At 47.6% G+C, this 26,954-nt stretch overlaps 2 protein-coding genes across 11 annotated transcripts in view; one reads left to right on the plus strand and one right to left on the minus strand.

Moving 5' to 3' along the window:
- Positions 1-241: 241 nt before the first annotated feature.
- On the minus strand, positions 242-20,331 carry EIF4ENIF1 (eukaryotic translation initiation factor 4E nuclear import factor 1). 6 transcript variants are annotated; one of them, XM_068157200.1, is made up of 19 exons: positions 20,054-20,331; positions 19,408-19,531; positions 16,245-16,318; positions 15,316-15,443; positions 14,510-14,796; positions 13,751-13,952; positions 12,540-12,715; positions 10,489-10,624; positions 9,978-10,157; positions 7,883-8,112; positions 7,113-7,184; positions 6,594-6,777; positions 5,506-5,585; positions 5,095-5,234; positions 4,853-4,937; positions 4,386-4,518; positions 2,983-3,327; positions 2,616-2,780; positions 242-2,120 (listed from the first exon to the last, which is right to left on the minus strand). In XM_068157200.1, the coding sequence occupies exons 2-19, from the start codon at positions 19,501-19,503 to the stop codon at positions 1,894-1,896; spliced, it is 2,940 nt and encodes a 979-aa protein (XP_068013301.1). In that variant the 5' UTR covers positions 19,504-19,531; positions 20,054-20,331; the 3' UTR covers positions 242-1,893. The 6 variants fall into 6 exon arrangements, with proteins under 6 accessions (XP_068013301.1, XP_068013295.1, XP_068013299.1 ...); XM_068157194.1 differs by having other exon boundaries at positions 7,113-7,181; positions 20,054-20,135; XM_068157198.1 differs by having other exon boundaries at positions 2,983-3,045; positions 20,054-20,135.
- Positions 20,332-20,448: 117 nt separating this feature from the next.
- SFI1 (SFI1 centrin binding protein) overlaps positions 20,449-26,954 on the plus strand; it is a 28,914-nt gene continuing 22,408 nt past the window's right edge. For 2 of the 5 annotated variants that reach the window (XR_010989596.1, XM_068157201.1), the window contains exons 1-6: positions 20,452-21,184; positions 21,756-21,888; positions 22,974-23,059; positions 23,593-23,664; positions 25,705-25,812; positions 26,119-26,213. Coding sequence is in view for 3 of the 5 variants with exons in the window: in XM_068157201.1 (XP_068013302.1) it covers positions 23,040-23,059; positions 23,593-23,664; positions 25,705-25,812; positions 26,119-26,213 (295 nt within the window). In the remaining 2 variants the exon portion in view is untranslated. Of the gene's footprint in view, positions 21,185-21,755; positions 21,889-21,926; positions 22,336-22,973; positions 23,060-23,592; positions 23,665-25,704; positions 25,813-26,118; positions 26,214-26,954 lie in introns of those variants that run through there. The other 3 variants (XR_010989597.1, XM_068157202.1, XM_068157203.1) reach the window with 3 other exon arrangements.

A 26,954-nucleotide genomic window follows, 5' to 3' on the forward strand; every position in this document is an offset into this window, starting at 1 on the left:
TAGTACCCTAGGGCCTCTCATTCCTTACTCATTCAGTGCTCAACAGTTCTGGGGCAGCAAGTCCAAGCTACCTTCAGCAAAGCAGACTGTTCCTCTGCCCCCAGGAAAGAGAAACTGAAGGTGACAGTTTGTGAGCTGGACCTGCAAACCATGGCCTCACCTTGCACAGGAACAGTGTTATGAACTCCCCCCCGCCCCCTTCTAGTAGCAGGTAACCAAGTTGAAGAGCAGTGGATACAGAGAGCTGGTAGAATCAACTTTATTTACAGAATGTCACTGGGAAAGTGTCAAGTTAAAAAAGTATGAAAACAGCCTTACAAGGACAAGCTGGTGATTGCATGTTCTACACAGATTGCTTTTGGAACAATCACTACAAGTACAGGTGACCCCCAACAGACTCCAGGCTGGAGCTTTCAGCTTGCTATTTCTGTACAACACTGTCTCTGCCCAACTGAAACAAACCCACCACAGCATGCTGGCAATTGTTAGAATACAGGCAAGTGGTTTCTCTTTTCTCTCCCCTGCTGCTGGTTTTGCATTCAGTGAGACCTAAGAGCGAGCAAGGACATGAGAGATTTGGCTTTGCTTTTCACCTTTTAAAAGCACAATAGCCTAAGCTAGAGAGAAGACATGACAGCAGTACTAGACAACACCAGTGAGAAGTGAAGTGAGGAACCATGCAGTAGAAGGATGTAAGAGAACACAGAACTGTTAGGAAAGTGAAACAGGCTTAAAAGGAACACAGTATATTAAAACCAGTCAGATCACAAAACTACCCCATCCTCCCCCTTTCAAGCCACAGAACAAGACTCCAAAGCCAAGGTTCACAGCAACTGCATCGAGAGATGCAACTAGACTGAGGGCAGCTCTTGGGACTCGCTTCATACACAGACCTGAAAGCAGCATAGAACAGACCACAACTATGACTGAGTTGAAGGGTGAGGATTCAAAGGCTCCATTTTGATGACCTTCAGTAGCTTTAGGTTTGAAATATTAAAACAAGGAAAACACTGCAGCTAAACAAAGACCAGCACCAGCCCTCTGACTAGTACAAGGATACCTCCAGACTCTTTGCTTATGGCACACCAAAGATCTGGCTTTATCAGCATTTCTGTAGCAGGTCCCATCCTCAGGGCTATTCAAAGACTAAACAACTTATGTGGTGGCAGCAGTCACACAAAAGGACTCAGACCTTTATTACAGACAGCAGGACACGGGCTTTTAGACACCTCAGCTACACTGAGTGTGCGGCGCGTAACAAGGTGAGAGGGAGGCCTGGAGGAGATGAGCAGCAAGAAAAGGCAAAGCAACTTTATCCTGTTGGCTCACACTTGGGATATGCAACTTTAATCTTAAAGAAAGCCCCACACGTACAATGGAGAAAGATCCAAACCATAGGCACAACTAAAGCTCAACTCTGATCAGCTACTCTTATGTACAGGCTGTAGAGATTCAAAAAGGCTACTCTAGGTGTGTATGTACAAAAGATTGTTTATACACAAGTCTGTACACAAGGGTCTATACATTTAGTCTTCTGCAGGAGGAATCCTTAGCTGCTACCTCTACACTAGAGAATATCAGCACTTAATTCACATATCTTACAAAAACAACAACAACAAAAAATAGACACTTCCAGGATTAAACTGGCTTTGTCTTGCATCTACATTGCTTCAGGCTTCACTACTCAAGCCATAATGGATCCTTTAGTCTTGATGCAGACATGAGACCAGGACAGGTGCCATGTGCTTTAGTCTCTTGAAAGCAAATCTTGCACAGAGTGCTAAAAAATAAACGCCCCCCCAAAAAAAAACCCAAACAGAGGTGAAGTCCTGACTAGGGACATTTGTATCCAGTCTAAAGAATCACAGAAGTGTTCCACCCAGTGGTCACGGCTCACTGCCGGAACTCCAGTTCATCCACACTGATGACTTTGGATGGCATGGAAGGGAGAGGCTGCTGCAAGACATCTGACCCAAACCATTTTGCAAGGCCAATGGGAGAGCCACTCCTCTGGCTGGGGCGGTGGTCCAGCTGTGTGTGTCCATGGGACAATCCAGTCCTAGGCAGCACGTTCTGAGAGGTTGTTTGTGCACCAGAAGCTGATCCCTGTGCTCCAGTACCTGTGGAATACAAAGCCATTAGAAGTACAGTATACTGAGGTCTGTCCTAGAGCAAGCCCCTGACAGCAGGGCTGAACATTTGATCAGCCCTGGGAATTCCAGGTGTCAGCTTTATTCATTTGTTGACATTGCCAGAAACCACCTGCCACTGCCAGCTCTAGACAACACCCATGCAGGGTTTAACTGGAAGAGCAGCACCAAACAGCATTTTGTTTGAGAGGGGTGGGTGGCCTGGAAGGAGACTGCACACATGCTGCAGAAGGCAGACCTGTCAACAGCAGCATCTGCCTTGGGACTCAGTGTTTCACTTGGACTTCCTTCTGGCAGAGGAAGCCTGCAGTGACCACAGTCCCTGATACCCACAAGCACTACTTTTATGTGCCTAAGTTAAAGCAGGTTCCAGTTAGCACAGCACACTGCTGTGGGCCAACAACTAAAGTGGCTGGAGCAGCCAGCAAGCCCCCTGCAACTGACTGCTGCCTGCTTCCCACCTACCTGATCGTTGTAGCTGCTGCTGCATCATCGCTAGCTGCAGAGGTGTCCCAGAACGTGGATTCAGGATGTGGTGGCTTGTTGTTGGTAGTGGATAAAAAGGCTGACCAAGGATGGGAGCAGATATTCCCTGCAGGTGAGAAAGGTCCACTCCAGGAGGAAGCATACCTGATGAACAAGATGAGGAAACCATAAGAAACTTGGAGCAAATCAAGCTTCTGTACATTTAGTTGGGCTAGAATTTCCTGCCTGGTTTTAGAGGTGAGCTTTGGTGCAACCAATCTGACCCATGAAGGGCATCAGCTGGTGCTGTCCCCCACCAAGCCAGCCTCAACAGAGAACATGCAGGAACTTCAGGGGTATGCATTACCTGCTTGCAGCAGAGGAAGGTGCTGTGGATGAACCCCCTGTGCCAGCATTCTCTGGACCAGTCCTGGGTGCAGTTGATGAGCAGGTCGTACGATCGGCACATGGGGAACAAGGGGTACTTGATGAACAGGACGAAGGAAAGGGCCTCCTGGGACAGGGGAGGCCATTGTAGGAGTCTTTCTACCAGTTGACTTAGGCCTGTAGTCTTGCTCTTTGGTGCAACGATTTGCTTGGGTAAGAGGTGTGGAACATGCAGAGCGCTGCAGTGCAGGTAGTTTGGTACCTAAGGTGGGCAAAGTTTCTTGATCTGCATTCTCCACAGAACTAGACAGTAGGTTATCTGTAGCTAGAATTGAATACAACTATTACAGTCCACAGCTAGAGACTACCTATGGAAAAATCAGACCTAATGACTGGATTTGCTAGCTGGATGCTGGGACTGACTGAACTGCAGCCACTTACTCCACAGTAAGCGTCTTATCTCCCTAAGGCTTTTGGACAAATGTGCTAACAATAAGCTTAAATTAGGTCAGAACCAGCAGTTCATTTCTCCTCTTTCAGAAATTTTGAGCTGGCAGCATAGATGAGCCAGTTCCAAAAGGTGACAGGAGGTACAAAGGATCCTCCTTAGACAAGATAATTTGGAGTTGTGCTGTAAAACCAGTCTAGAGTGGTTTTTCAGTTTAGATGTGTCCAGGGGTTAGCAGTAGCCTTCTATCCAACATCTGTTTAGCAAGATTTGGAACACTAAAGCACCTCAAGAAGCTACTTCCACTTAAGTAGATCAGTTAGAGCCTGAAATACCCTAGAATCATCTGCTATCAGCTGGGGTACCAGTGACAGCTGCAGTGCTCCAAGGAAAAAGTCAGCTGCACACCAGGGCCTGCAAGCTGCCTCTAGCTCTCAGCACTGAAGTACAATATCCCAGCAACTTTAGTGTTGCTGGATCAGGTCACTGGTGTTGAGCACTCCCTTTTGACAGCCACAGACATCAGTTAGGGTGACTAAGCGCTTCCTTCATCTGCTACAGTTAGAGCTGAGACCAGTTAAGCTTTTAACTGTTCAGTTAAGAGGTCTCCAGAGGGTTGTAACTGCTGGTGCAGAGAGATCCAGAAGCATTAGCAGTAAAAGCTTGTTCAGCAAGACCAGTTGCAAACAGTTTTGGACTCACTACTGCTCATGAAATGATAGAAAAAGCTAGAAAAGGATTGAAACCCAACACTGCTGAAGTCTGCACCTGGCAGAAACTCCTCTCCACAGCTGTAACCCTTTCTCTCTTTATAGACTCATTTCTACACTCTCATTTCCACAAACTGGGAATGTCTAAAGTTAACCTGAGCACGTGTGCTGAAGCTCTTGAATTCTACTCCAAAACTCATGTCTGTCTTAAAGCCATTACAATACCTTCATTTGGCCTCTGATTTTCATCTTTGCCATCCCCAGCTTTCATTTTCCCAGGAACTGGCTCCTCTTTGCTCTTCTCCTTGCTCTCGTACATCTTGCGAATCACTGAGGTAGGTGTGAAGGAAGGAGACAGCTGCAGAGAACATCACAAGGAGCAAACTTCAGTACCAACACACCAGGGCCTGAGTTTTCATAGCTATCTTCCCAGGGTTTCAGAAGACCAGATCAAGGCAATACTAATGGTGCTGCTTTGGTTTTGGAGAAGACAGTGGTCAGCAAAGCATCTGTGCCAAAGTGAAGTTACTCAGTGAACACGAAGCGCAATTCTTTCTTTCAAGTGGCCAGCAGTAACCTGACTGATTCACTCCTGTGGCCTCACCCTCTCCCACCAATCACAGCTGCTGTAATCTAGTTACTGCAGACAGTCTCACAGCTTCTGCTGCCATCAGTGTGCACCAGGTACTGACCATGCTGGTAATGGATGCTGCGGGGGCTGGAGAAGAAGCATTGCCTCTGTGTCCTGGGGCAGGTGACTTTGTCACTCGCTGTTGCCTGTTAACAGACAATAAGTCAATAAGCAGCAGCTCTACTCTTGGCACAGAGCCAACACAAGCTAAGTCATTAGTGCTAATATCTAGTGAAAGACAACACTCAAAAGAAAAATCAATCACTTGACAGTGTACCCCTCACGCTCCACAGTCAGACTCACCTGTTCCTGTAGCCATCTCTGCTTTTGTCCATTTGTGGTTTACCAAACCCATGCTGGTAGAAGTTTGCTGCCTGTATGGCTAAATCGTGTGGCAGTGCCAGTCCCTCCAGGGCAGCTTGCTGCATTTCCAAGGGACTCATCTGCAAGAGTTGCACAAAACCCCCATGAATCAAAGCTTAGCTTTGGTTGGGTTTTCTCCAAAGATACTGAAGATTTACTGCTGTAGCTACCTAAGCCTTCACAAAGTGTCTGCAAGGAAGTTTTGAGGCTATACCACATCAGGCTTTACATCCTCAACCCCAGTGAACTGTATTTGGCACAGACAGCTGAATGCAACAGCTAGCACATGCTTCCACCAGTTGGTTCTAGAGCACCCTGAGATGAACACAAACAAGCAGCACTCAAGCTCACCTGTGTAGCAACTGGACTCATGGGCTTCCTTACACCTGGAAATGGATCACCAAGCAATTGCTGAGAACCTTGTCCAAAACCTAAGGAACATTCAACAGCTCTGGTTAAAAGGGCTGAGGGTTTCTTTCACCACACACAGTATGTATTCCTAATCAACAAGTTCCACAGGGACTAAGGATTCCTTTAAGGCACAGCTCATGCCTGAAGTCTGCACAGATCACCAGGCTGGAGGCTGCTAAGTGTTTTGCAATAGAAATGGCCAAGCAGACCCTGAAAATGAGCTTTTCAGAGCAAGTGAGCCCATTCCTGCACATGGACACTCTCTGGGATGCCAAGCTGAGCCACCAGAGACAACCACATTGTTTGGAGACGAGTTTAGCACTAGAGACCAGTAAATAAACAAGCATCTTACACAAGAGGCAGACACTGAGGTGCCCACCAGGTGCTAGGAAATTCCTGTTCTGGAAAGCACTCCTCACAAGCTCCAGCAATAAACACCCCCCTGGCTTCCCAGCCAGCCTTCACTCATAGTTTAAAGCTAAGTGCCTTAGCTTAGTCTCCTAACTGTAAACAAACCCACAAACTTTCTGGAGACATTTGAGTAAAAAGTAAATATAATTGGCTGCTGCCTACAGAAGAAAAATAATGATAGGGCCTCTCTAATCCCATTGGTTTGCTAATGAGAGTAAAAGTTAGCTGCATAAACTACTTCTCTATTTGCTTCTTCTCTTTGCAATTTCTGCTTTTGCATTGCTCCCTTATCTCTTTCCTGACCTTCTGTCAGTGTATATTGTGTCTGTGAGGTACCAAGAAGGGAGGGAGGGTGAAAGGGAGAAGGAAGATTGGAAGCAGCTCCCTGGACTGTCTAGAGAGGCCTGGGAACAACTCCAGGGGGTCTTTGTGTTGCTACCTAAGTAGCAAATCCATATATACATATTCTGTATGTATTAGTGGCATTTTATATTTTCCCTTGCTTTGTAAATACAGCTTCATTTTGCTTCCAAACCTTCTGAGCTAGTCTGGTAATTTATTCTGGGGGCAATTCTCCCATTTTTAGGGGACAAGGGGATTCCAACCCCCCCACTCACCGATGGGTGATGATATTCTGTGGCGCAGGTAATCTGCAGAAGCAGCTCGAGCTGGGAACACAGGGGGAATGGGGGGAGAAGGTGTCCTCTGTGGCAGTAAAGAGGCTCCAGGTTCCAAACCACCTATCAGGCCACTTAAGACATTTGATGAAGCAGGTCTGGTAATGGGTGGACCAAGAAGTTCCTAGGAATAAGCCATGCAAGAACGTTCAGCACGTGCTCAGCTTGCACAAACCAGTCCACTGCACTGCAGGCTGCCAGTCACAGACAAGAGGCAGCTGGGCAGCTAGACAGCACTCCTGGATTGCCCTTAGAGCCAGGCACTTGGCCAGGCTTATCAAGTTGTGATCATGGAAAACAGCATGACCAGAGACATTTCTAAGTGAACTGCCTAGTGCCCAGCTCCTTCTTCACAGTCAGACTGCTGATGCCACAAGGCTGCCTTAAGTGCCCTGTGTTCTGATACCTTTTGCCTTCTGACTAAGCCATGATTTGAAGCACCTCCCCCCCATGGAGTACCTGCAGAATGTTCTTTGACAGAGGCTGACCCGGCATCTCTGGAGGTGACATTAAGTGGCTCTCAAGGCTCTGCTAAGAAAATGAAAACAAAGCAAGTTGATGCTTACTGAGATGTAGGTGACAGACAGTCTGATGTCTGTGGCAAATACTTCCACCTGTCCTATTAAAAGTAGAGGTCTGTGGCTCTGTTTAACAGTAGCACTCAGGCAGCAACTGAACTAACACCAATGAGTCTCCTGTAAAGAGTGGGCTAAGGTCTGCCATCCAGACAGTGCCTTTGCTACAGGTGCATGTTCTCAGTACATAAGGTTCAGACATGGTAAGCTCAAGCACAGGAGAATCTCAGACACTAATCAAAGCATCCCCTGCAGTACAGCATTCAGCCTCTTCATTACACAGGATCTTTTCTGGAGCTAGCATTTAGTCTCCAACTCTAGAAATCCAACAGCTAGACTAGACCTTCATACAGGTCCACTTCCAAGGTGGCAGTTATTTCACTTTAGAGTTCTGGGGCTTTCAGAAACTTAACATGAAACAAACCCAGTGAACTCTGAAGGAAGGAAATCTCTACTTCAGTTACTCTGGCTAGGGAATAAATGACCAAAGTAGCTCCCTTACTTTTCCCTCCAAGCAGCAATATTCCAAGTGTAAGGCTAAACTCAATCTGCTGCTGCAGCAGCCAGTTGTGGCTCACTGCTACCAGAAGGAGTTTTCAGGTCAGAGCCCCCCACCTTAGGACAGTTCAGAAGAGCCAGGTGTCTGCTACTCACATTGACTTTGGGCTGTGAAGGCAAAGTGCCACTGGCTTTCATGCTGCTGACCAGTTTGTTGAATGCAGTCATGTCTCCATCTTTCTTGATCTGCCTGGAGCCAGAAACATTCAATGCATCCTCCATCTGCTCAGCCATAAATGGAGTGCCAAGTTTACCCTCCTGGTCCACTTTCAGGCCTTTTAGCCCAGCTTCAACTTCTTCCACTGAAAGTACAACTCCTGAATGTGCTGAGAAACACAAGAGAAAACCTGGTAAACCATGGTTCTGTTCACAGGTGAGCTAAAAGTTCTTGTGCAGGCACTGAACACAGCTTGAGAGTAAGGAACAGCCAAAAGCTTGCTCAGATTGCTCTTCTAGCTCCCAGCTCAGGAGTGCTGCCATGCAAGACTCCACAAGAACATGCTTAGGTTTCAACTGACAGGTTCTCATCAGCTTTCCTCCTCCAGGACATGCTCTCACCACATTTTACACACTTCCTCTGCTCCTAATAAAGAATATTCATCTGACAACTGAGTTGTTCTTTGCCAACTGGGAAAACTCCTTCTGTCTCATACTCCAAGAGACTGGAGAGTCTTACAGCACAGTGTAAGTGATGGCTAACTGTCTGCAGTTCTCCTGAGCAGAGAATACATACCTGGAAACTCTAGATCCTCTGGAGACACTTACACACCTTGGTGTGCAGGGAATTTGAAGATTTTCTTTCTTCAAAATTAAAGCCACCACAGAAAGACTTCCCTGGCACACCCAGAATAAGGTACAAGCAATATTTTTGTCCTGTCTGCATTCACACACACCTGTTAGCACCTGACATCAAGGCTAGACATGCTTTATGGACCAGCTAACACACATCACAAGACACCTTAAGAGCAAAGGCAGAAGACAGGAGCATGCCATGAGGTGCTGTAGCAGATGATGGCCCAAAGAAGTAAGATTTACTAGAAATTTGGGCAAGAGGGTGGAAAAAAGAAGCAATGATGCAGACATGCAGTATGGAGCATGAGGAAGAAGTTGATGCTGGTAGAGAGGAACTGCCCTGAGAACTCTGCAACACTGGAGCTGTGCAGCATTTTATGGGAATACAGAGCCCACATCAGGAACTTTGGAACAAATGGAAGCTTCCCCAGGATTTTTGTGTCCCTTCATCCTTGGCTCATGAGAATCAAAGTTTTAAAAGCTTTTAGTAGGAAAGTCAGACTAAGAACACAGAAGAGACTGAAGTTCTACTGAAGTCAAATTAAGAAGTTCTCCACATGTTAGCCAACACTCTCTGCTCCCAGAATGGATGCTTGGGAATACCTGTAGTGCTTGGATGATTTCCTTCCTAGCCACTTCACACTGAACAGTAGCATTTGGTTCAGTCCACTTTACATGGCAATACATGCTGCTTGCCAAAGAGAAGCCAATTCAGAGGCAGACCTTCAGGTTTCCAAGAACACATGCACCCTGCACCCTCCATGCATGCTATGGGTCCAGACATGCAAATCCCTACCTTGGAGGTGGCCTCAAACATGAAGTTTAAAGTCAGCCTTAAACTCTGTTCAGAACAGCTGATGCTAGCAAGGGAATTCTAACTGACTAAGCTCCCTGGAACAGTCTTGAGAAGCTCAAGCTACAGCATGCACTTAACACCTCCATCCTCAGGCCACTCTTCATCTTTCGGATACCAAAGCTTAAATGGATCAATGTGATCCATCACAGATGCTTGCAAGAACGACTTACACTAAGGCTTTGGTAAAGCCAGAGTTTAAGTGCCAGCTTCAGAGCTGACATCACCAGTCTCCAGCATGAACAGCTCATGTCAATGCCACAGCCAGTACTGGAAACTCCCATCAAGACTTGCATCATCTTAACTTATGATTATCACTGGCCAGCAAAGTGCTCTGATACTGCTGATGTCATCCTGTGATCAGGATGAGAAGAATCAGTGATGATATCAGCCCAGCTAGGATCTGATAGTGGGTTTTCAGTAGCATCAGTAAACCTACACCACTTCCTACTCCTGGACTTGGCAGTTGAGGCCTCCAGAACACCAAGCCTCTTGCCTTAAGATTCTGCATCACAAGAACTCGACAACATCTGAAGAGGCACTTACTGCTCTCTCTAAGCTTTTCCTTGTTGGCTGAAAGACTTGAGAGAAGAGGTTTTAAGTCCACTTTGGCTTTCTGTAGCATTTCTAGGATGTCCACTTTGTTTTCAGAGTGGTCTTCCAATGGAATGGGAGCAAAGTAGTTTCCAGAGTTCTGGCCAGGGGAGAGAATGGCTTGCTCTAGACCTGAAACAGCAAAACCAGGAGCACTGCGACATCAGTTCACCAACCCAAGGTCTCCAGATGACCACACACTGGTAACCAACCTCAGCATGGGACTGCAAAGCTCTGCCTCACACCCCTTGCCCAAGGCCAGCTGGAAAATCACCAGGAAGCATGACTGGAACATTTATCAAAGAGATCTTACAGCTGCTTACTCAGCTTCCAAAAGAATGCCCAGTACTTCAACTGTGGGAGAACTTGGTGTCCTGAAGCTTTGGCTGCCATATTCTTACTGAAGGAGTAGGAAGGAATACGGAAGAAGAACCTCTAGCCCTACATTGTCCTGAAGTCTTACCTGCTAGCCTCTCCAGTTCCTCGTGTGGTGTAGATCTCAAGCTGCTTGACCGACTTCCAGAACGACTGGGATTAGAAAACCATCTGCTGAACCTGCTGGCAGACACTGAGCCTTCCCCCAGCACATCTTCGATCATCTGGGTGGTGAGAAAAAAACAGAAGCAAGATCAGCAACAGAGAAGTTTCACTGTGCAGCCAAGATTCTTCTGCTGAAGGCAACCAGATACTGCTCCCAGAGTCTGCAAGCTTTGAACTGCTTCTTGCCTTGCAATATGGCAGCATTTGTCTAGTCAGCATAACCCACCACACATCTGGTGCTGACACCAACCAGTGTGGAACAGCTTCATCTGAGCATCCAAAGCCCACCAACCATACCATTTTCAACTGCATGTGCCAGAAGTGAGCAGCATTTGCTACAAGAATGAAACCAAATTCCAAGGACAGGCAATTCTCAGATGGCTCAGGGTGGACCCTGTCACTGTACAGAAGCAGCACTCCAGAGCCACTGAGTTTTTGACCACCATAATTTAGTTCAGTTCCAGCACTGGCCAAGGACAGGGCCTGGAATGAAGCACAGACCACTCCCTGCCTTGTGAACACCCTACAAGGGCTAAGGCAGAAGGCCAGTAGCTGAGGGCTGCCTACTTGCACTGCATAGGCTGAACCATTCTGGGAAGAAGAGAGTGTCATCAGCAAAGCACTGGCAGCTAACAGCTCTCCCTCCAGACAGAGCTGAGGTCACTCTGCAGCACCTCAGTCTGAGGTCATTGCATTTTACAGCAGCTGTTTACTCTGCTAATCATCACCAGCACTTTAAAAAGGGTGCATTACTTCTGTCTTGCTAATAAACATCCAGTTCAAAGTCTGCTTTATAGGCAGAGATGCAGTTTCAGCATGCAGCACACAAAAGAACAGCTTCCTTCTGCCAGAGAAGCTCAAACAAGGGGCATGCAACAGGATTTCCAGCAGCAAAACCAAGATAGCATCGATCCATTTGGGTCTGACTGAATCAAACACATAAGAATTATGGGCATCATGTCAGGAAGGGCACAAATCTGCAGGAAGACTTGGTACAGACAGCAGCAATGCAAAGAGAACACTGCTGAGTCTGAACCTGACAAAGCATCTGCTCAGTACAGCTTCAGCAGCAGGTACTGCATGGCTTGGGAATTCCTTGCTTCTGAGAAGAGTCACTATCTTGCAGGTGTGCTGAAGAAATATCAGTGTCAGGTCTGAAGACAGTGTCAGTTAAGTAGAACAAACCCTCCACTGTGTCAAATCACTGCCACCATGTGACAAACATTTACCACAAGCAGCTCCCCCCATTAAAGTCTAACTCAGGATGCTCTCTGGCAAACCTGCATGCTTCTAAACTGCAGATCAAGTCTGTTTGGGCTTGTACAAAACCCTTCTCTTTCTACAACACTAAGCCTTTTAACTCCAGTTCTATCTACTCATCAGTTAGACCACCTAGAACAGTCAAGAATGGCTGCTTTAGGGAAAGCAGCCAGGTCAGACTAGAAACACCAGCAGATTAGGTATCAGGCCCATGCTTAGTCAATACTTGCTGGACCTGTCTTCCTGTTAAAAGCATGCCACGGTGCTGTGATGCCCAGACCTCGCTGCAGATAATTGTTTTCAACTATGCCAATTCATACAGAGACTTTTCTCTGAACACACCTGGAATACTTCCACAGAAGACCCACCCAAGACATCAATTTTGAGCCTTGAGGTAATGATGACAAGAAATGAACAGCAGTCAGCTGGCCTTAATCACACTGGCTTTGGAGAGCCAAGCCCATGGACACTACTTCAGAATCACACAACCAGGTTAGTTCAGGTTGGAAAAGACCTTTAAGATCCTTGAGTCCAACTGGGCTAAGTAGCTTCCTAACACTACAAAGCTAAACCTCTGCAAGCTTATCTTAGGCTTACATGCTGCACAAAGCACCTTTCACAAAGCAAGGAGGTTTAGCTTCCAATGAAAGCAGCAGGAGCAGCAAAAAAAGCTTCTCATAAATACAGCCAGACGTGAAAATCAAACAGCCTCACCGAAGCCAGGCCAGGAACACTTTTATCCAAATTGAAGAACTCATTGAAGTCAAACTCTCCTGGAGCTGGTTCTTGCAAGACAGCTTCCCTAGGAACTTCTTGATCTGCTGGAGTATCATTGGTGAGGACAGTTTGCGTCTCATCCTCTTCTGCCACTCCACCATTGCACTCTATCCCTTAAAAAGAAAACCAAGTCGTTGCTGAGTCACCAAACTTGCTTTCCAATGGGAACAGTGTCTAAAACTTCAAGCACCTGCCTAGGAATCAGAAGCACAGGACCAAACCTGTGATGTTTCACCAGTTACTGCGCTGGCTGCAGAATGCCCCAACTAGGACCCCTAGCTGAGAGCTTCTAGCATGTTGTTAAGACCAGATCAGGGAAAGTAAGGAACCATGTGTAAACAATGGCCTGCTGCTCAACCCAGGAAGCACACAGAACATGCCAGATGATCTGTAATGCCAAACAGGCACAACTAGCCTCAAAAAAAGACTCAACTTGCATAGCTACTGCTGCAAAACCAGCTACAACACAAGTATGAAAACTGCTGTGCTTGAAACTGCCACATTTCAGTTCAGGGAGCACACAACTATACCTGAACTGTGTCTACCTGGGGTATTTATAGCATTAAGAAGTCATCTTCTCTTGCCCTAGAACTTGGCACTAGAGCTTTTGCAGTGGTAGTACCTGTAGACTTGCAGTCCAGTGACTGCAGACAAAGCCAAACTCCAAACTCAGCTCACAGCTGTATGCCCAGTTCAGGGTTCCTAATATTCACCCTCAGTGTAAGGAAAAAACCAACTTCGAAGTCCCTCAGAAAAAGAGCTTAAACCAAACCTTTTGCACCCAGCAGGATGCAGAAATGGATAGTTCTAATAGCCTACATATCCCTGGTATCATTCAGCATCCACAAGGTTTTTCCCCCAAGCCTCTCACTCCTGTCCATCTTTTTTGAGAAACAAACAAAAAGAAATTATCATTTCAAGGCACTTGCTATCTGAAAGATCATAGAATGGCTTAAGTTGGATGGGACCTCAGAGATCTGCTCCAATGTCCCCACCATGGGCAGAGACTTACATCACATGCTTCAGGATGACCCAAGAGCCAGGCAAGTGTAAAATCAAAGCTGATAAATTCCATTACTCTCTACACGTGCCTGGCTTGCCAACCAGCACCCCTACACCCCACACACGCCAAGCCAGCAGGCCATTACCCTCTTTCAGGGAGGCTGTGCGTCGCCGTGTCCGTTTCCTCCCCTTGTGGTCCTCCTCCAGAATCTTGTCATCGAAGCCTGTGAGCTCAATGGTTTCAGACTGGCTGGTGGGGCCAGCCGAGAACCACTCCGGTTCCTCCTCCGTGTACGAGTCGTTCCTCCTCCGCTCCCCAAAGACACGCTTGCTGTCACCAAACTCCCTCTGAAGCAGGAGATTAAAAACATTTAGCCATGAAGATACAGCCTCTCAAGATCCCTCCCTGAGCTCCAAAGCAGATGTCCAACCTTCCCACACCAGTTCTGAGTTTAAAGGTTTATCACACACTCAGCTCACCAAGCTTCTAAGTTTTAAACTTCACAGTTGAGCTTGCTTCCTTACACTGAAGGCTGCAAGTGCCTGCATAAACCCAGCTTTGTATCCTGAGGTAGGCTAATGGTTCCTCCTTAAAAAAATAAGGACTGAAAGCATGGGAAGCTTCTACTGAGGTAAAAGACCTAGTACTTGTCAGTGAGTGTTGTCAAGAACCACACATGAACTACTACTCCTTTGAACATCTTGCTATTAAGTCTACCACAGGCAGTGTTTGTGAGGTAACCACAGGAGCTGCATCCCAGCTGAGCTGCCCAAAGGACTGACACCTAAGATTTTGAAGCACCCTTTACACCATAAAGCAGCAGCCTCCCTGCACAGAACACAGCTGCTCTGTGAGCACCCTGCCCCTGCTGCAGGGTCCCAAAGCAGCCAGGCAAGGAACCCACCCTGAAGCGCTTGTCCTTGTAGTCCCTGTCGCGCTCGCGGTCCCTCAGGTCCCGCAGGTCTTTCTCAGCGCCCCTGTGGTCCTTGTCGAAGTTCCGAGCAGAGATGATCCTCCCACTGCCAATCCGGCGGCCCCCGATGACGCGGACACCGTCGCTCTCCTTCTCCAGTGGGCTGCCGGCACGCCGCGAGCTGACCGCTGCTGTCACATGGCAGCCACCGCCGAAGCTTCGCCTCTGCGGACTTAAAACCACATCCAAGTCATCTTCTTTCACTCGCTCCCTGGGATCTGCAAGTCAAAGGCCACACAAAGAGCACCGAATGCAGCGTGTTAGCAGACACACCCAGGTTATCTGTACAGCAGCCTCCTGCTCATAGCCTTGCTGCTGTCCCACGGCCTTCTGGAGAACACTCCAGAGTTTTGTGAGGCCAGCCTAGGCGAGAGCACAGGAAGTGTGGAAGAAAACAATCCCATTTACAGCTAGATAAGGAGGAATGCATGCAGGCTGCTGGAAAGCACCTCCTTTCCCACCACAGACCTCTCAAGGACTCGGCCCTGAACTGGAGGGAAGCTGTCCCTGGCCCTTGCTCTCTTCTGTGGCTCTGTACACAGCCAGCACAGTAGGGGCAAAGCTGACTGCTGCCTCAGTGTGTTATCACAGTCACCACAACAGCAGGAACCACCACCAGAGAATCCTAGGCAAACAATTCCCAGAGACTTTCTTCAGCCTTACTGGTGGTATCCCAAAGGAAAGGTCTTGCCAACAGCCCATGAGCAGCGCTGTGTCTGGGCTGGAAGCACACTCACCAACTATCCTGCGCATGAGAGAGGTCCGGTCCGAATCCAAGTCTTTTTTAAAGCTCTCCACTGGTGAGGTTCTTCCTGAACTTGGATACAGAGATGCATGCCACTTCTCTGGGTCCCACACACCATCACTATGAAAAAAGAAATTGCAGCATTGTTTGATACTTGTAGTCTATTATTCACAGTACTGCTGCTGAAAACCTAGAGTTCAGTGACTAGCAATCTGCACTAGTGACACATCTCTACCCACCCTCTAAACCTTTGCCTTCATTCCCTCATCCCTGGCACACTGGACCCCTTCTGCAGCACTGAGGACTGTTAACACCCAATGTCAGATTATAAAAGGAACAACATATGGCCTTGTTGTTCCACTAGTTACTGAAGCTTGGTACACTGAAGCCCAGCTCAAGCAGATCATAGCACACTCTTTGAAGCATTTAGAAAACATCAGTTCATTGTAAAAGTATGAAAGTGAGGTTATCTGGCTAGTCAAATACTGCTCCTTAACAAGCTTACCAACAAGCCATCAGCACTCACTTCTGTTGTTAAATGAGGTACACTGTCAACATGGGAGAGCCATCCATCAAGTCAGCTTGCTGCAACATGACCTGGTCAGTCTGTGCTATACGGCCACCTATATTCTTGGGAGTTTGTCCTGCAGTCTGGAAGACTTGTGTGGTGTGAAGTTATTTTCTGCTGGATGTCATGTTAGAATCTTCCTTCAAAGCACAAAACTCCTAGCTAGAGCATTAGGCCTTTCTTAGTAGGTGAGTACATCTGAACACACTGCCAGGCACTCAGCTCTGGAGCATGCTCATCTTGCATCACTACAAATGCTAAACTTGCACAAATGCACACTTGCTACACTTTTTGCAATTAGAACTCTTATTTCCAAAGAAATGTCTACAGTTTGGGTACAAGGAGGAAAATACCTGTCATATTTTTCAGACAGACAAGAAGGTCTTTGCTTAGAGTAGGGACGCTCTTTAATGTCCAACAGCTCCTCCTAGAAAAAGCAAGAAGTTAGTTCCAGCTCTCACTCAGACAAGGTTTCAAGTGACCCAAAACATCTATTCCAGATTGCACATTCAGTTTAGTGTTTTACCCTAACAGCCCAAGGTTCCCAGTAAGTGGTTTCACTTCCTGTGACACTGCAGTGAAAGGCTGACACTAGACAGCAAGGTTGTCACTCCAGCTACCTGTGGCCACTGCACACTTGTGTAATGTCTTATGAGGGGATGTTCATTCCTCCTTAAACACATCACAGGCTGTTCACATCACACCTTTACCTATCCGCTTCCCTGGACAGGTCAGCTTATCAACCAGACAGGTATCATTGATACCAGAGCTGGTAAGTCCAAGATAGAATCAAGACTGCTCTGTTTAATGCTATGTAAGAATCAGCATTACCACAGCAGTAGTTAGTAATGCAGATGTGGAAACTCCAGCCAAGCTTGTCGTTTCTGAATGCTACCAGGCCAAAGATATCTAAAAGTAAGTTATACAATTACCCACACTACTCAACACCAAATCTATGCTGAGTGATTACTTCAGTGTTCCCCACCTTCTATCACTTTCAAACAGCCCTTAGTTTACTATGGCACACCCCTGAGGAGACATGTGATCAATCTACAGCCTCCCTGGAGCCTGCTGCATTTAAGAAGCATTCTAATGGTGTGCCAATCAGTGCTTTGGATCAGCTTTAACACAGCAGTGGTCAAGATGAATACTTCTAATTAAACTTTCTCATTCTCCTTAGATTAACTTTCTCCAATCCATCTCACTCCCAGTGAATTGATTCAGAACTGCACAGAAACCAGTGGGCAGCTAGAAAGGACCAAGAAATCCTAACAGCAGACACCACAGATCAAAACTGAAGCAGGAAACCTCTTCACCTTTTCCCAAGGATACAGCAGCCTCTAGAGTGCCTACATAATTTTCCCCATGTGATTAAAATCAGTTCATTAAACACAGGAGCTTGATACTTGAAAGTTTCTAGATGGCAGCTTGGTAGCCGGACAAAACCTTCATGTGCACACACACACATCCAAGCATCAGTTTGGAGTAGCTCTCAAAGTTCCATTAAAGGGAGGGGACCGGCCTCTGCCCACAGCTTCCCAAAATAAACCCTGACCTAGGAGGAGCATCAGTGCTGTAACAGTGTCACAGCCTGATGCAGCTATTACAGGCACTGACAGCACTGGCCACCACCAGACCAGGAGCTGACCATGCTGCTGGCCATGAGGGAGTCCAGAGGCTCCCACCCAGGCTCTATCACAATTCCTGCACTGAAGTGAAGAGCATTTGGATTGTTCCTTGGCTGTGCACCCTTGGAGCAAAAGCTTCCACAGAACCAGAAGAGACACTCAGAGCAGAGTAGCACTGGTGCTTCCATACTGTGTTTTGGTTTTTAACTCACACAATAGTACCTTCAGGTAAGGGGGGGAAGACTGTTTAGATAAGGATCCATAGTATGAGCAGATTATTTTCTTCCCAACAGTAAATCAAACTGTTAAAGGTGATCAGCATCCAAATCAGCAGCACATGTCCTCAGTAGCCCTCCCATCCTTAATGAGCTGAAACTGAATCATGTGCAAATGCTTTACAGTGTTGATTACTTGAGCACCTTGAACCAGCTACATTTAGGATGCTACTTGTAAAACAAAGAACAACCCACATGATGCAAGGTATTTTAACAGATTGATTTCTGGTGATTCTTGACTTGAAACTCCTTGGAAACCCACAGTTAAACAAGACTGGATGCCTTCTGGCACTAGTTCTGCCACTTCATACAGAGCAGAAACCATGGGTTCTGAATTAACAGAACTAAAGCTACACATGCACTGATTTCCATGCAGGGCTACCACCAGCACTAGCTGAATACTGCCCCAAAAACACAAACAGAAATTGAAGCTGCATTCAGTCATTACCCCTGAGAGAAGCTGCGCAAGACTGAGTACAGATACCACTTCTCCAGCAGCAAAAGTTCAAAGCCAGCTCCTCTCCTTCACTTCAGTTAACTGAATTACAAGGTCTGAACAATAATATACTTTGCATCCAAGAAGGTTAAGGGTGCAGCTTTCCTAAGAAGTTAGAACAAGGTTCCCACATAAGCTTTGCCAGCTCTGAATCCTCTGGTTTATTGCTGATGCCCAGTTAAAAAAAGCTGGCTCTACTATCTCAGCAGAGCAGAGCCAGGATAATGTATTCTTTTCAAAAACAACCTCCTAGGAAGCTAACAGTTCCCAGCTCAAGATAACACAGCCCAAGCACACTGTCTTGCCCTGTTTCACACTCCACCCTATTTGTTGCCAAGTGTCTAAATTCCCACAAAACACTGACCACCTGCTCCCAGAGCTTTCAGCAGTGGGAAGATCAGCCACCACTAGTTTCTAAAACCATGTTCCAGCAGTGGCACCACAACCCCAAGTAATATTTGAACCTTAAGGAGCACAAGCATATCAAACCCACTCAGTACTAAAAGAATCTTCCTTTGCCAGCTATTCAGTTGTTGTTCTCTCCCTCATGTGTGCCGTTAGGCACCACTGCTAAACAAGAGCACCTGTGTGCAAGTGTTAACACTAAGCACTGTCTGGAGTAAGTAAGTGCTTCAGCCTCCAGCAGCCAAATAGGAGCAACTCTAAAATTACAGAAGGCACCTTACTAAACACATGAAAGCTTCTGATAAGATCTGGTGGGCTACGTGTTCCAAGGAAGTGGCACCTACTAAAAGGAAACATTTTGGCCAAGTTCTTAAAGGAGCATTACTGAAAGCCAGCACCATGAGGTGCGAGTGTTTGAGCAAGCTCGTAGAACAACATACTTCATCATAATCTCTCCACAGCACATGCTGTGGGTGCTCAGATATTGAAATAAGGTGGTGGGAATCAGGAGCATACCCAAGACAGGATTGCACAGCTATGCCACATTTGACAAGTTGCTTATTTTATAGCCTCTTGCCAATCCTAACCCAGACAAAGGCTTTCCAGCCTTCGCATTGCTGCTTCCCTCTCACAGAGGCCTCCAGCCATACCTCTGCTTCTGTGATCAACAGCCCCACGCACAACTGTGAGAGGGAAAGGGGAGAGAGCCAACCTTTGTGTAGCGATGTGGGTACTTCGTTGTAACCCTGTTCAGCTCCAGGAAAGCATCACCATTTTCAGTGTCTGCCACACCACCTCTTTTATCCATGGTTACTGCAAAGTCTTTGGCCACGGACCTAATGAAAACAAAACCAAGCGATCAAATTGAGATGCGCGTTTCTAGCGAGTGCATTTTCCCTCCACCTTCAGCCTATTTAGCACATGATACAACAGCTCAGCAGCACATTCCCCAGATGTGCCGTTTTCATACTCGCAGCTTCCCCCGTTCCAGCCATGCGGCTCTCGCCCAAACGCCCGACCCGCGGCCGGAGGCACCCCGCGCCCCGGGACGGCAGCCCAGCTCCTAAGCAGCTTTAGCACAACAAAGATCCCTCCGTGGGCACGACCGGGAGAAGGAGGTGCCGAGCGTCCGGGCCGGAGGGAATGGGGCCGCCGAGACACCCCTCCTACTCTGCGACGCCCCGAGAGGACGAGCTCTACTCGCGTGGCGGCGTGGGCACCGCGGCGCGGCCGAGGCCCCGTCCCAAAGCACGGGAGCCGAGAGGGAGGACGTCGGCGGGGCAGGTGACTCAGCGGATCCTCACCTGCACCGGCGGCCCCGCCACCCCCAAGTCCTGCGCCCAGGCGCTAGTACTCACCGCGCCGGCGGCGGGCCTCCCAATAGCGCTCCGCCGAAGGCCTTACCGCCGCCCGCAGCGTTTCCTGCTCCCGGCCACCAGCTCCGCTCGGTCCCTGTCCGCTCCCCCTGCGTCGCGCTCGGCCCCCGTGACGCGCCACACGCGCACAGGGCCGGCGCCGTCCCCCGCCCGCCTCCGTTCGCGCGGCTCCGGCCCCCTCCGCGCTGGCTCGCGCGCCCTCTCCCTATTCGCCCGACTCTGTCTCTCCTCAGCCGCCGTAACCGGGGCCTTCCGCTACCCGCCCCGCACCCATTTAATGCACCGCGCGCAGGCGCGGCGGCGGGCGCGCGCACCGGGGCTCCCTCGCGCGGCGCCTGACTGGGAAAAGCGGGCGGCAGTGGCGGGTTGTGCCCCCCCGCGCTCCCCGGTGCCCTGTTCCGCGCTGCGATCTAGCCCTCCGAGACGGCGTCTCACTTTGCAGGCCCTGCGGTGGGTGAGGAAAACCCCCGGGGCCCCCGAGGGCCCGCAGGCACTCTCGCCGGGCAGCCCTGCGAGGGAGGTGGCGGCCGGGAACAGTGGCGGCGGGACGTGGTGCGCGCCTTGTGCCGGGTGCGGGACGCCGGGCGGCAGAGGCGACAGGGCAGATCCTGCGGCGGGCGGGCCCGCGGCTGTAGGGAAAGCGCAGGATGAAAGGGCGGGAAGCGGCAGGGCGCGCGCGGCCCCTTCAGCGCTTCGGACCGAGCCCGACACCAACGGCGATGCAGGGCGGCGCGGCTGACAGCTTCGTTCGCGCCTTCGCTGGACTCACCCCTTACTCGTAACGCGGCGTAATCCACGGGCTGGGGGAATTCTCCCTGACAGCGCCCGTCTGGAGCCGAGCACCTTCGTGCGTTCCCCGCGAGACAGTGAGAGGAGGTCTGACAGGGCCTCCCTCTGCTGCCCGAACCTGCCCTCAGCCCCTTCGCGCGGAGCCTGCGGTGCTGAGGGACCAACAGGAACGCGAACGGCAAATTCCGGTGCCCCCCCGCACACTGCCCTGTCATTTGTGTGTGTTTTAAAACACCCTCTATCCATCTTCAAAACCGAAATTCGGCATTTCCACGGGACAGCAGGAGGTGAATCGATGTAGTGAGCAGAGCAGCCTACGCAGAGGTTCGTGATGTCTTTAGCTGTTGCCAATAAGGAACAGAAATTGTTTCTGTCATGGGCTTCAGGAGTTAGTGAGCAAGACTCTGGCACTGTTGGGGAGCAGCACCCCAGTCCCTGCGACCACACAAAACGGCCCTGCTTTGCCAAACTCCTTGGCCAGAGAGGTCAGTGCAGGAGCAAGGAAGTGCTGTCAGGATCTGGTGAATAAAGTGTTCTCTTCCCTGCTCTCTAATGACGTGGAATACCACCATTAAAAAAACGGCCTTTCCTCTCGTTCTCTCAAACAGCAAAGTGCTGTGTTAGAAGTAAGCATTGCAGCCATTGCTAGTGAGCTTGCTTTTTCAACATGCACCGAGGTTGGAGAGCAGCCAGTGGGCCGCGAGCTGTCAGTGCTGTCAGTGGGCGGCCCCGGCGGGCTGTCATCCAGCCGCTCTCTGCTGCTGTGCTCAGTGCGGCTTCTGTGCGCGCTGTTCTGCTAGCGGGAGCTCTTCTGCTGGCTCCTGGAGGCGCGTCTCTGGTAGATGCTGCCACAGACACAGACGTGGCAAAATACGGGGTTTTTCTCTACTTGCAGTGCTTGTCGTCCCGAGGGCCTATGGCTGGACCAGTCTCGACCGGTGCGGGGGCATTGCACAGAGCCGGCAGCGCTGCAGGCGGGCCGTAAGCCTCCCTTCCGCCGCGGGGCGCTGCCTCTCCACCTCCGAGAGGTGTGGACAGCACGCTGCTCCTCGGTGGTGGTGGGTGGGGCGTGTCCCGTCCCGCCGTGAGGACAGCGGGGCGCGGGTGCTTTGGTTACGGTCACTGTAGACGCTGCAGCTCCCTCCCCTCGGACGCTGCTTGTGAAGGCAGCCGGGGCTGTGCGGGCGCCAGCGAGAACGTCCCGGTGAGGGGCAGGGTGTCGATACCCCGTGCGGAACTAACTTCGGCCAAACGGCCGGGAGGGAGGGAGGCGCTGCGGGGTCTGTAGAGCCTTCAGAGAGGCGAGAGCCAGCAGGATCAGTTCGTGGGATTGCTCGGGAGACCGGCACCGTGGCCTCCAGTGCCTCCAGGCAGAGCTCTGGAGTATCTCCGTGTGATTGTCCATAAGCACAAAAAGCGTTCAGATTGTAATTCCCTTCTGCCGACAGCAGTTTGGTGCAGGCAGATTTACTACAGTAAGTTTTTGTTTGATGTTTTTCCTGTCGCACCATAAACTTGCTTATAGAAACATCCCCTTTAGATCTCACGCTTAGGAGATCGCTGGTCATGAGTGTTAAGTGCTTGCACAGTGTCTTACTTTCTGAGACCTTTAGCAAGTAGAAGGTTCTGTGTGTACAGAAGTTCTCACTGGAGGAGGTGGAATTAATTTTCTTAATTTTCTTGTGCTTGGGAAGGGAGAGAAGCTTAGTAACCTTAAAAAAAAAAGGTGAAAAGGGTCAGTTTGATTAGATACTGATTTTGTCACCCTTGATTATTACTTTATTTCTGAATAAGGGAATGTAACTGAGGTTCGTCTCTATATAGCATCATTCTAAGAGAGCTTTGTTGAGTTAGGTGCAGTTGCTCTCAAGATTCAAATGGTTTTGATTTAATTACCAAGAGATAACATGAACACAGTATCATTCAACTCAGCAGGGCAGTGAGTGTGCAGACAGATGCTTTCTATGTTAAACATCTAGAGTTGCCTTAGGCTCTCTGTGTGCAGGTGAAGCAGGTGGAATTCCTGTCGTTGTTAAAATGCAAACTGCATTCAGCATAGATCCGTTTGCTGGATTCATCATAAATAACATGAGCCAATTTATTCTTTGTCCAGAGCTAGTAAATAACATTGCAGAGCAGAGGGTGCATTTGTTTGGTGCAGGCTTGGAACTACAGCAAAATGGAGCAGTACAGAAGCAGGTAAGCAATAACAAAATGCTACCTTGTTAAAGATCTTAGCTGCATTTTAATTGTTAAAAAATTATGGCACCTTGAGCATTCTTTGGGACAGAACAAAGTTGAGTTATTCTTATATGTAGGCCTATTGGTCTCTGTGCAACATTATTAACCATAAGGTGTTTCTTTTAAAAAGAAAACAAAACCCCCCAAAACAACAAGCAAACACACCACCCCCAAACTCATCACAAAACCAACTTTGGTGAGATTATGATAGAACATTCAGATATAAAAATGTTTTCAGCTACCTAGAGTTCCTAGAGAAATATGTCCCAGTTCAAGTCTTGCAGTCATCCTTGAGCCTCTATTTATATTTAGTGAACAGTCCTGTTACAGGTACTAATGTCAGGGTGTAAATATTTTGTATGTGCATTGATCTCTGAAGGCCAGATCCTTAGCTGTGAAACTGGCATAGAAGTTCCTATTTTTCTGCTGCCTGGGAATTACAGAGGAAGAGTACAAAGACAACTAACTAACTAACTTTGCCTTATTTCCAGATACCTAGCAAGGAAATTCTTCTTTCTGTGGGCAAAAAAGACATTTGGAGAAGTTCTCCCTTCCATAGCCAGGTATATAAAATGACACAAATCAAGGGCAGGGTTGTTTTTGAGGTTGGTTTGTTTGTGTTTGAAGTTTTAGTGCTGTTCCATCAGGCTAAGAGAGCACTGACTGCCAAGAAAATGTTTGGATGTATTTTGAGATGACTTGAAGGTTTCCTTTGACTACCCTTCTTGCTTCTGCTTTTAGTTTAATAGTTATGGTTAAAGTAAACAAATTCATAGGAGTTGTGGTTGTCTTGATAAAGTTGAGCTGTACATATAATGATGGGGTATGATTGTGCTACCTGCTTTAAATGGAATGGTTTTTCAAAGTTATAATGAGAAATTCAGCTCATTTTACTGTTTGCACAGTTCTTAATGTGTATCTACATGTGCTTTCTGTCTGTCTGGCTGAAGTACCTGATGCATTTCTGGGTTTAGTGTTCTGTCAGCTGCTGAAAACCAACACTTGGATTCTCTTGCCTGGTTCTGCTTTAATTTGCCTGTTGGTTCTTGTTTGGCCAGGCCCTTGGGGACTGAAGCAGTTCCCAGTAGGAAGACCTGCGTTTGTTACAGTCAGAAGATAGTGCCCTACATTCTCCAGTTTTGTTGTACAGTATCAAATATACTGTGTCTGTTTTGCTTGGCAAACAAGCTGTACTGTGACCCTTACCACCCTGCCTCTCCCATGTACTCAACGTGCACTGCTTTGTCTCTGGAAATTCAGGACAATGATTGATTATTTTTTCAGGAGGATGAGTGAAAATATGTCTTATAAAGCTCAGCAAGGAACATAAGCAATAATTAATGGCCTTTTTAGGTTTAAGAGTCCCCAGTTCTCCATAGCTTTTGTTTGCAATGCTCTCTTAATGCACTGCATAAAAAAACCCAACAAACAGTACAGCACATTTATTTTTTTGTTGTTTTCCTTTTCTGCTTGAGTGCTGGGAATGCAACTTGGCTCGGGGTAGGTAGCTGTGTATTGTGCTTTTCTGAGAGGCCTCTAGGTGCACTGGCCCTAATCCTTTTGTTATTATGCACATGACCAATTTCATTGAGCCAGTAGGATAGTTGTGAGCAAAGCTTGTGTGTTTGTTAGCTTGTGTTCTCATGGCTCCTTCTGTTTTCCTTCTATCACAAGGAGAAAGTGGTGATAAATTCTTTGAAAGCATTCATACTCCAGCTGATCAGACTTTCCAGTTCTTGGCTCATCTTGGCCACATGGAAGAATATTTGAGACACTATTTCAAAATTAAAAAAAAATATGCTTGAAATATTAGATTATGACCATTATTTTTAGTTAGGTGGTCAAAGTTCTCATTCCCTCATGCAGACTCTCCTGTATTTGAATTTTCTGTTGTTCACAATTCAGCTGAACTGTAGCATCTCTTCTTACTTGGTATCTGTTAATTAAAGCTTCTACTGAGGTGGAAGAATTTGAAGGTCCTCTGTGACTTGTGAATCCATTCTGTGCATGGCTTAGCATCCATTGGAAGGGACGGTACATGAGCAGATGAACACCTTCCTTTTTAGTACAGATGATGCACAGCTAGCTGGAAGAATTCTTAAGCCTGTTCATGTGTTCTTTGGGAAGATTTTAAAGAACACAGTGGAAATGCCAAAGCATTGTGCAGTCTGAAATGGCTTTTGTATGGATTTCCTATGTATACCTAAGATATTTTGAGTTAAAGAACAGAATCAGCAAGGACAACACGTGCATTGTTACCAGCTGGTGCTGGGTGTTGGAGCAGAACACAGAGCTGAGGGTAAAAGAGGGGAGGTTTTTGTAGGTCTGGTCAGCTGGCATTCTGATAGTTGGCAAGTCTGTTAGTTTTCCTTGGCTTTTGGTGGAGTATTTACAGACAGCTGCTTGCTTCTTGCCATACTTCACAGAGTATTGGAATGAAATCTCACAGCAGGGTGGTGGTTTCTAAATGCCATTAGAGGCCGTTAGGCTGATCAGACAAGGCTGGAAAAGAGGTATTGTAATCTTCATTAAAACAGATTTGTGGCCAAGACAGATACAAAACTGTATGAAATTTCCCATGTCCAAATCTTTCGACCATTTAGATGTTTTTATGACCAGAAGATCCTTCAGAAAACCTTTGGAGAATGGAAGGAGTGGTGGACTGCTAGCAGAGAAAGGAAGCTCAGCCTCAGAGCAGCCAGCCATGACAGGTTTGTGAAAGGACTTCCTGGTACTATATGTGTATAGCAGTAGGAGAAACTTTCTTAGGTTCTGAAGGAACTAATACCAGCAAGCAAGGTACATCAGCAGTACCTCTAGGCCAAGAGGTTAGTTTTATAAGGGTTTTCCCCTCTTTTGTCTTTTTGTTGCTGTTTTCTTAGGATGAAGTAAAAATTTCCTATCCAACACATATTTACAGTGCAACTGATCTTAAAAGAATCTTCCTTCTAGACACTGGGAGCTATTTCAGTAATGGCATTCTTTTTTCTTTGTTTGTTTGTTTGTTTTCCCCCCAGCCATCTACTCCCTAAATTGGTTTTCAAGGCCTGGAGAGCCTATGTATGCCAGCAGCAAGAAAAGGGGAACAAATATTCCATTGCTGAGTCTCATGGTGAGTGAAGTGATGGTAACTACCCTTATTGGGGGACATTCTGAGATGGGAGTTTCCAAGGGAAATAATTACACAGTCTCTGTCCCTTGTCAATGTTTGCAGAGTGACCTCCCTTCCCCGGGAGGTGTAATGCTTTTAAGTACAGATGGTTGTCTGTCTAAAAGCTGGCAGGGGGGTTCTGGCTGATGCACTGCTGTGTAGCTATGTGGTTATTTAGGGATGCCAGCGAATGAGCTTAAGGGCCTCTCCATCTGTTCTGGATTGCCTTGTTTGGATTTTGGGGGTAGCTTGGTTGGTGGTTGGTTTGTTTTGCTTTTTTAGTTTCTCACAATATGTGTTCAAACAGATAATTTTTGTATAATGTGTTACAGGAATTCTCTATCAACTGTGGCTACAGAAATTACTAAATTCCCTGTGGTATTATTTTATCTGTGTTCCTTATTCCTTCAGCTTGTGCCTTGTGATTGAAAAGAGGCCCAAGCTTTTGAAGTGCCTCTAGTCTTTCTGTGTAGATTTTGTTCTACAGTGGATGTATTCTGCTGGTGAAGTTGTCTGTCTTGGTTGCAGCTTCTTTTGGTCTAAGGGAGTATCTGTTTCCCTAAAGGGGCAGATATCTCTTTTAAAGATGATACTATGGGCTTGTTCTGTGTTGATTTGCAACAGAAGTTATCTGGTGTTCTCATGTATGGCTGTAGCCTTGGAATATAACAGGGAGTGGCACCTTTGGTAACAAACTGGTAG

The sequence above is a fragment of the Melanerpes formicivorus genome, unplaced genomic scaffold, assembly GCF_026170545.1.
Source record: "Melanerpes formicivorus ecotype bairdi unplaced genomic scaffold, bMelFor1.0.p_v2 SCAF_36, whole genome shotgun sequence".
Lineage (NCBI taxonomy): Eukaryota > Metazoa > Chordata > Aves > Piciformes > Picidae > Melanerpes > Melanerpes formicivorus.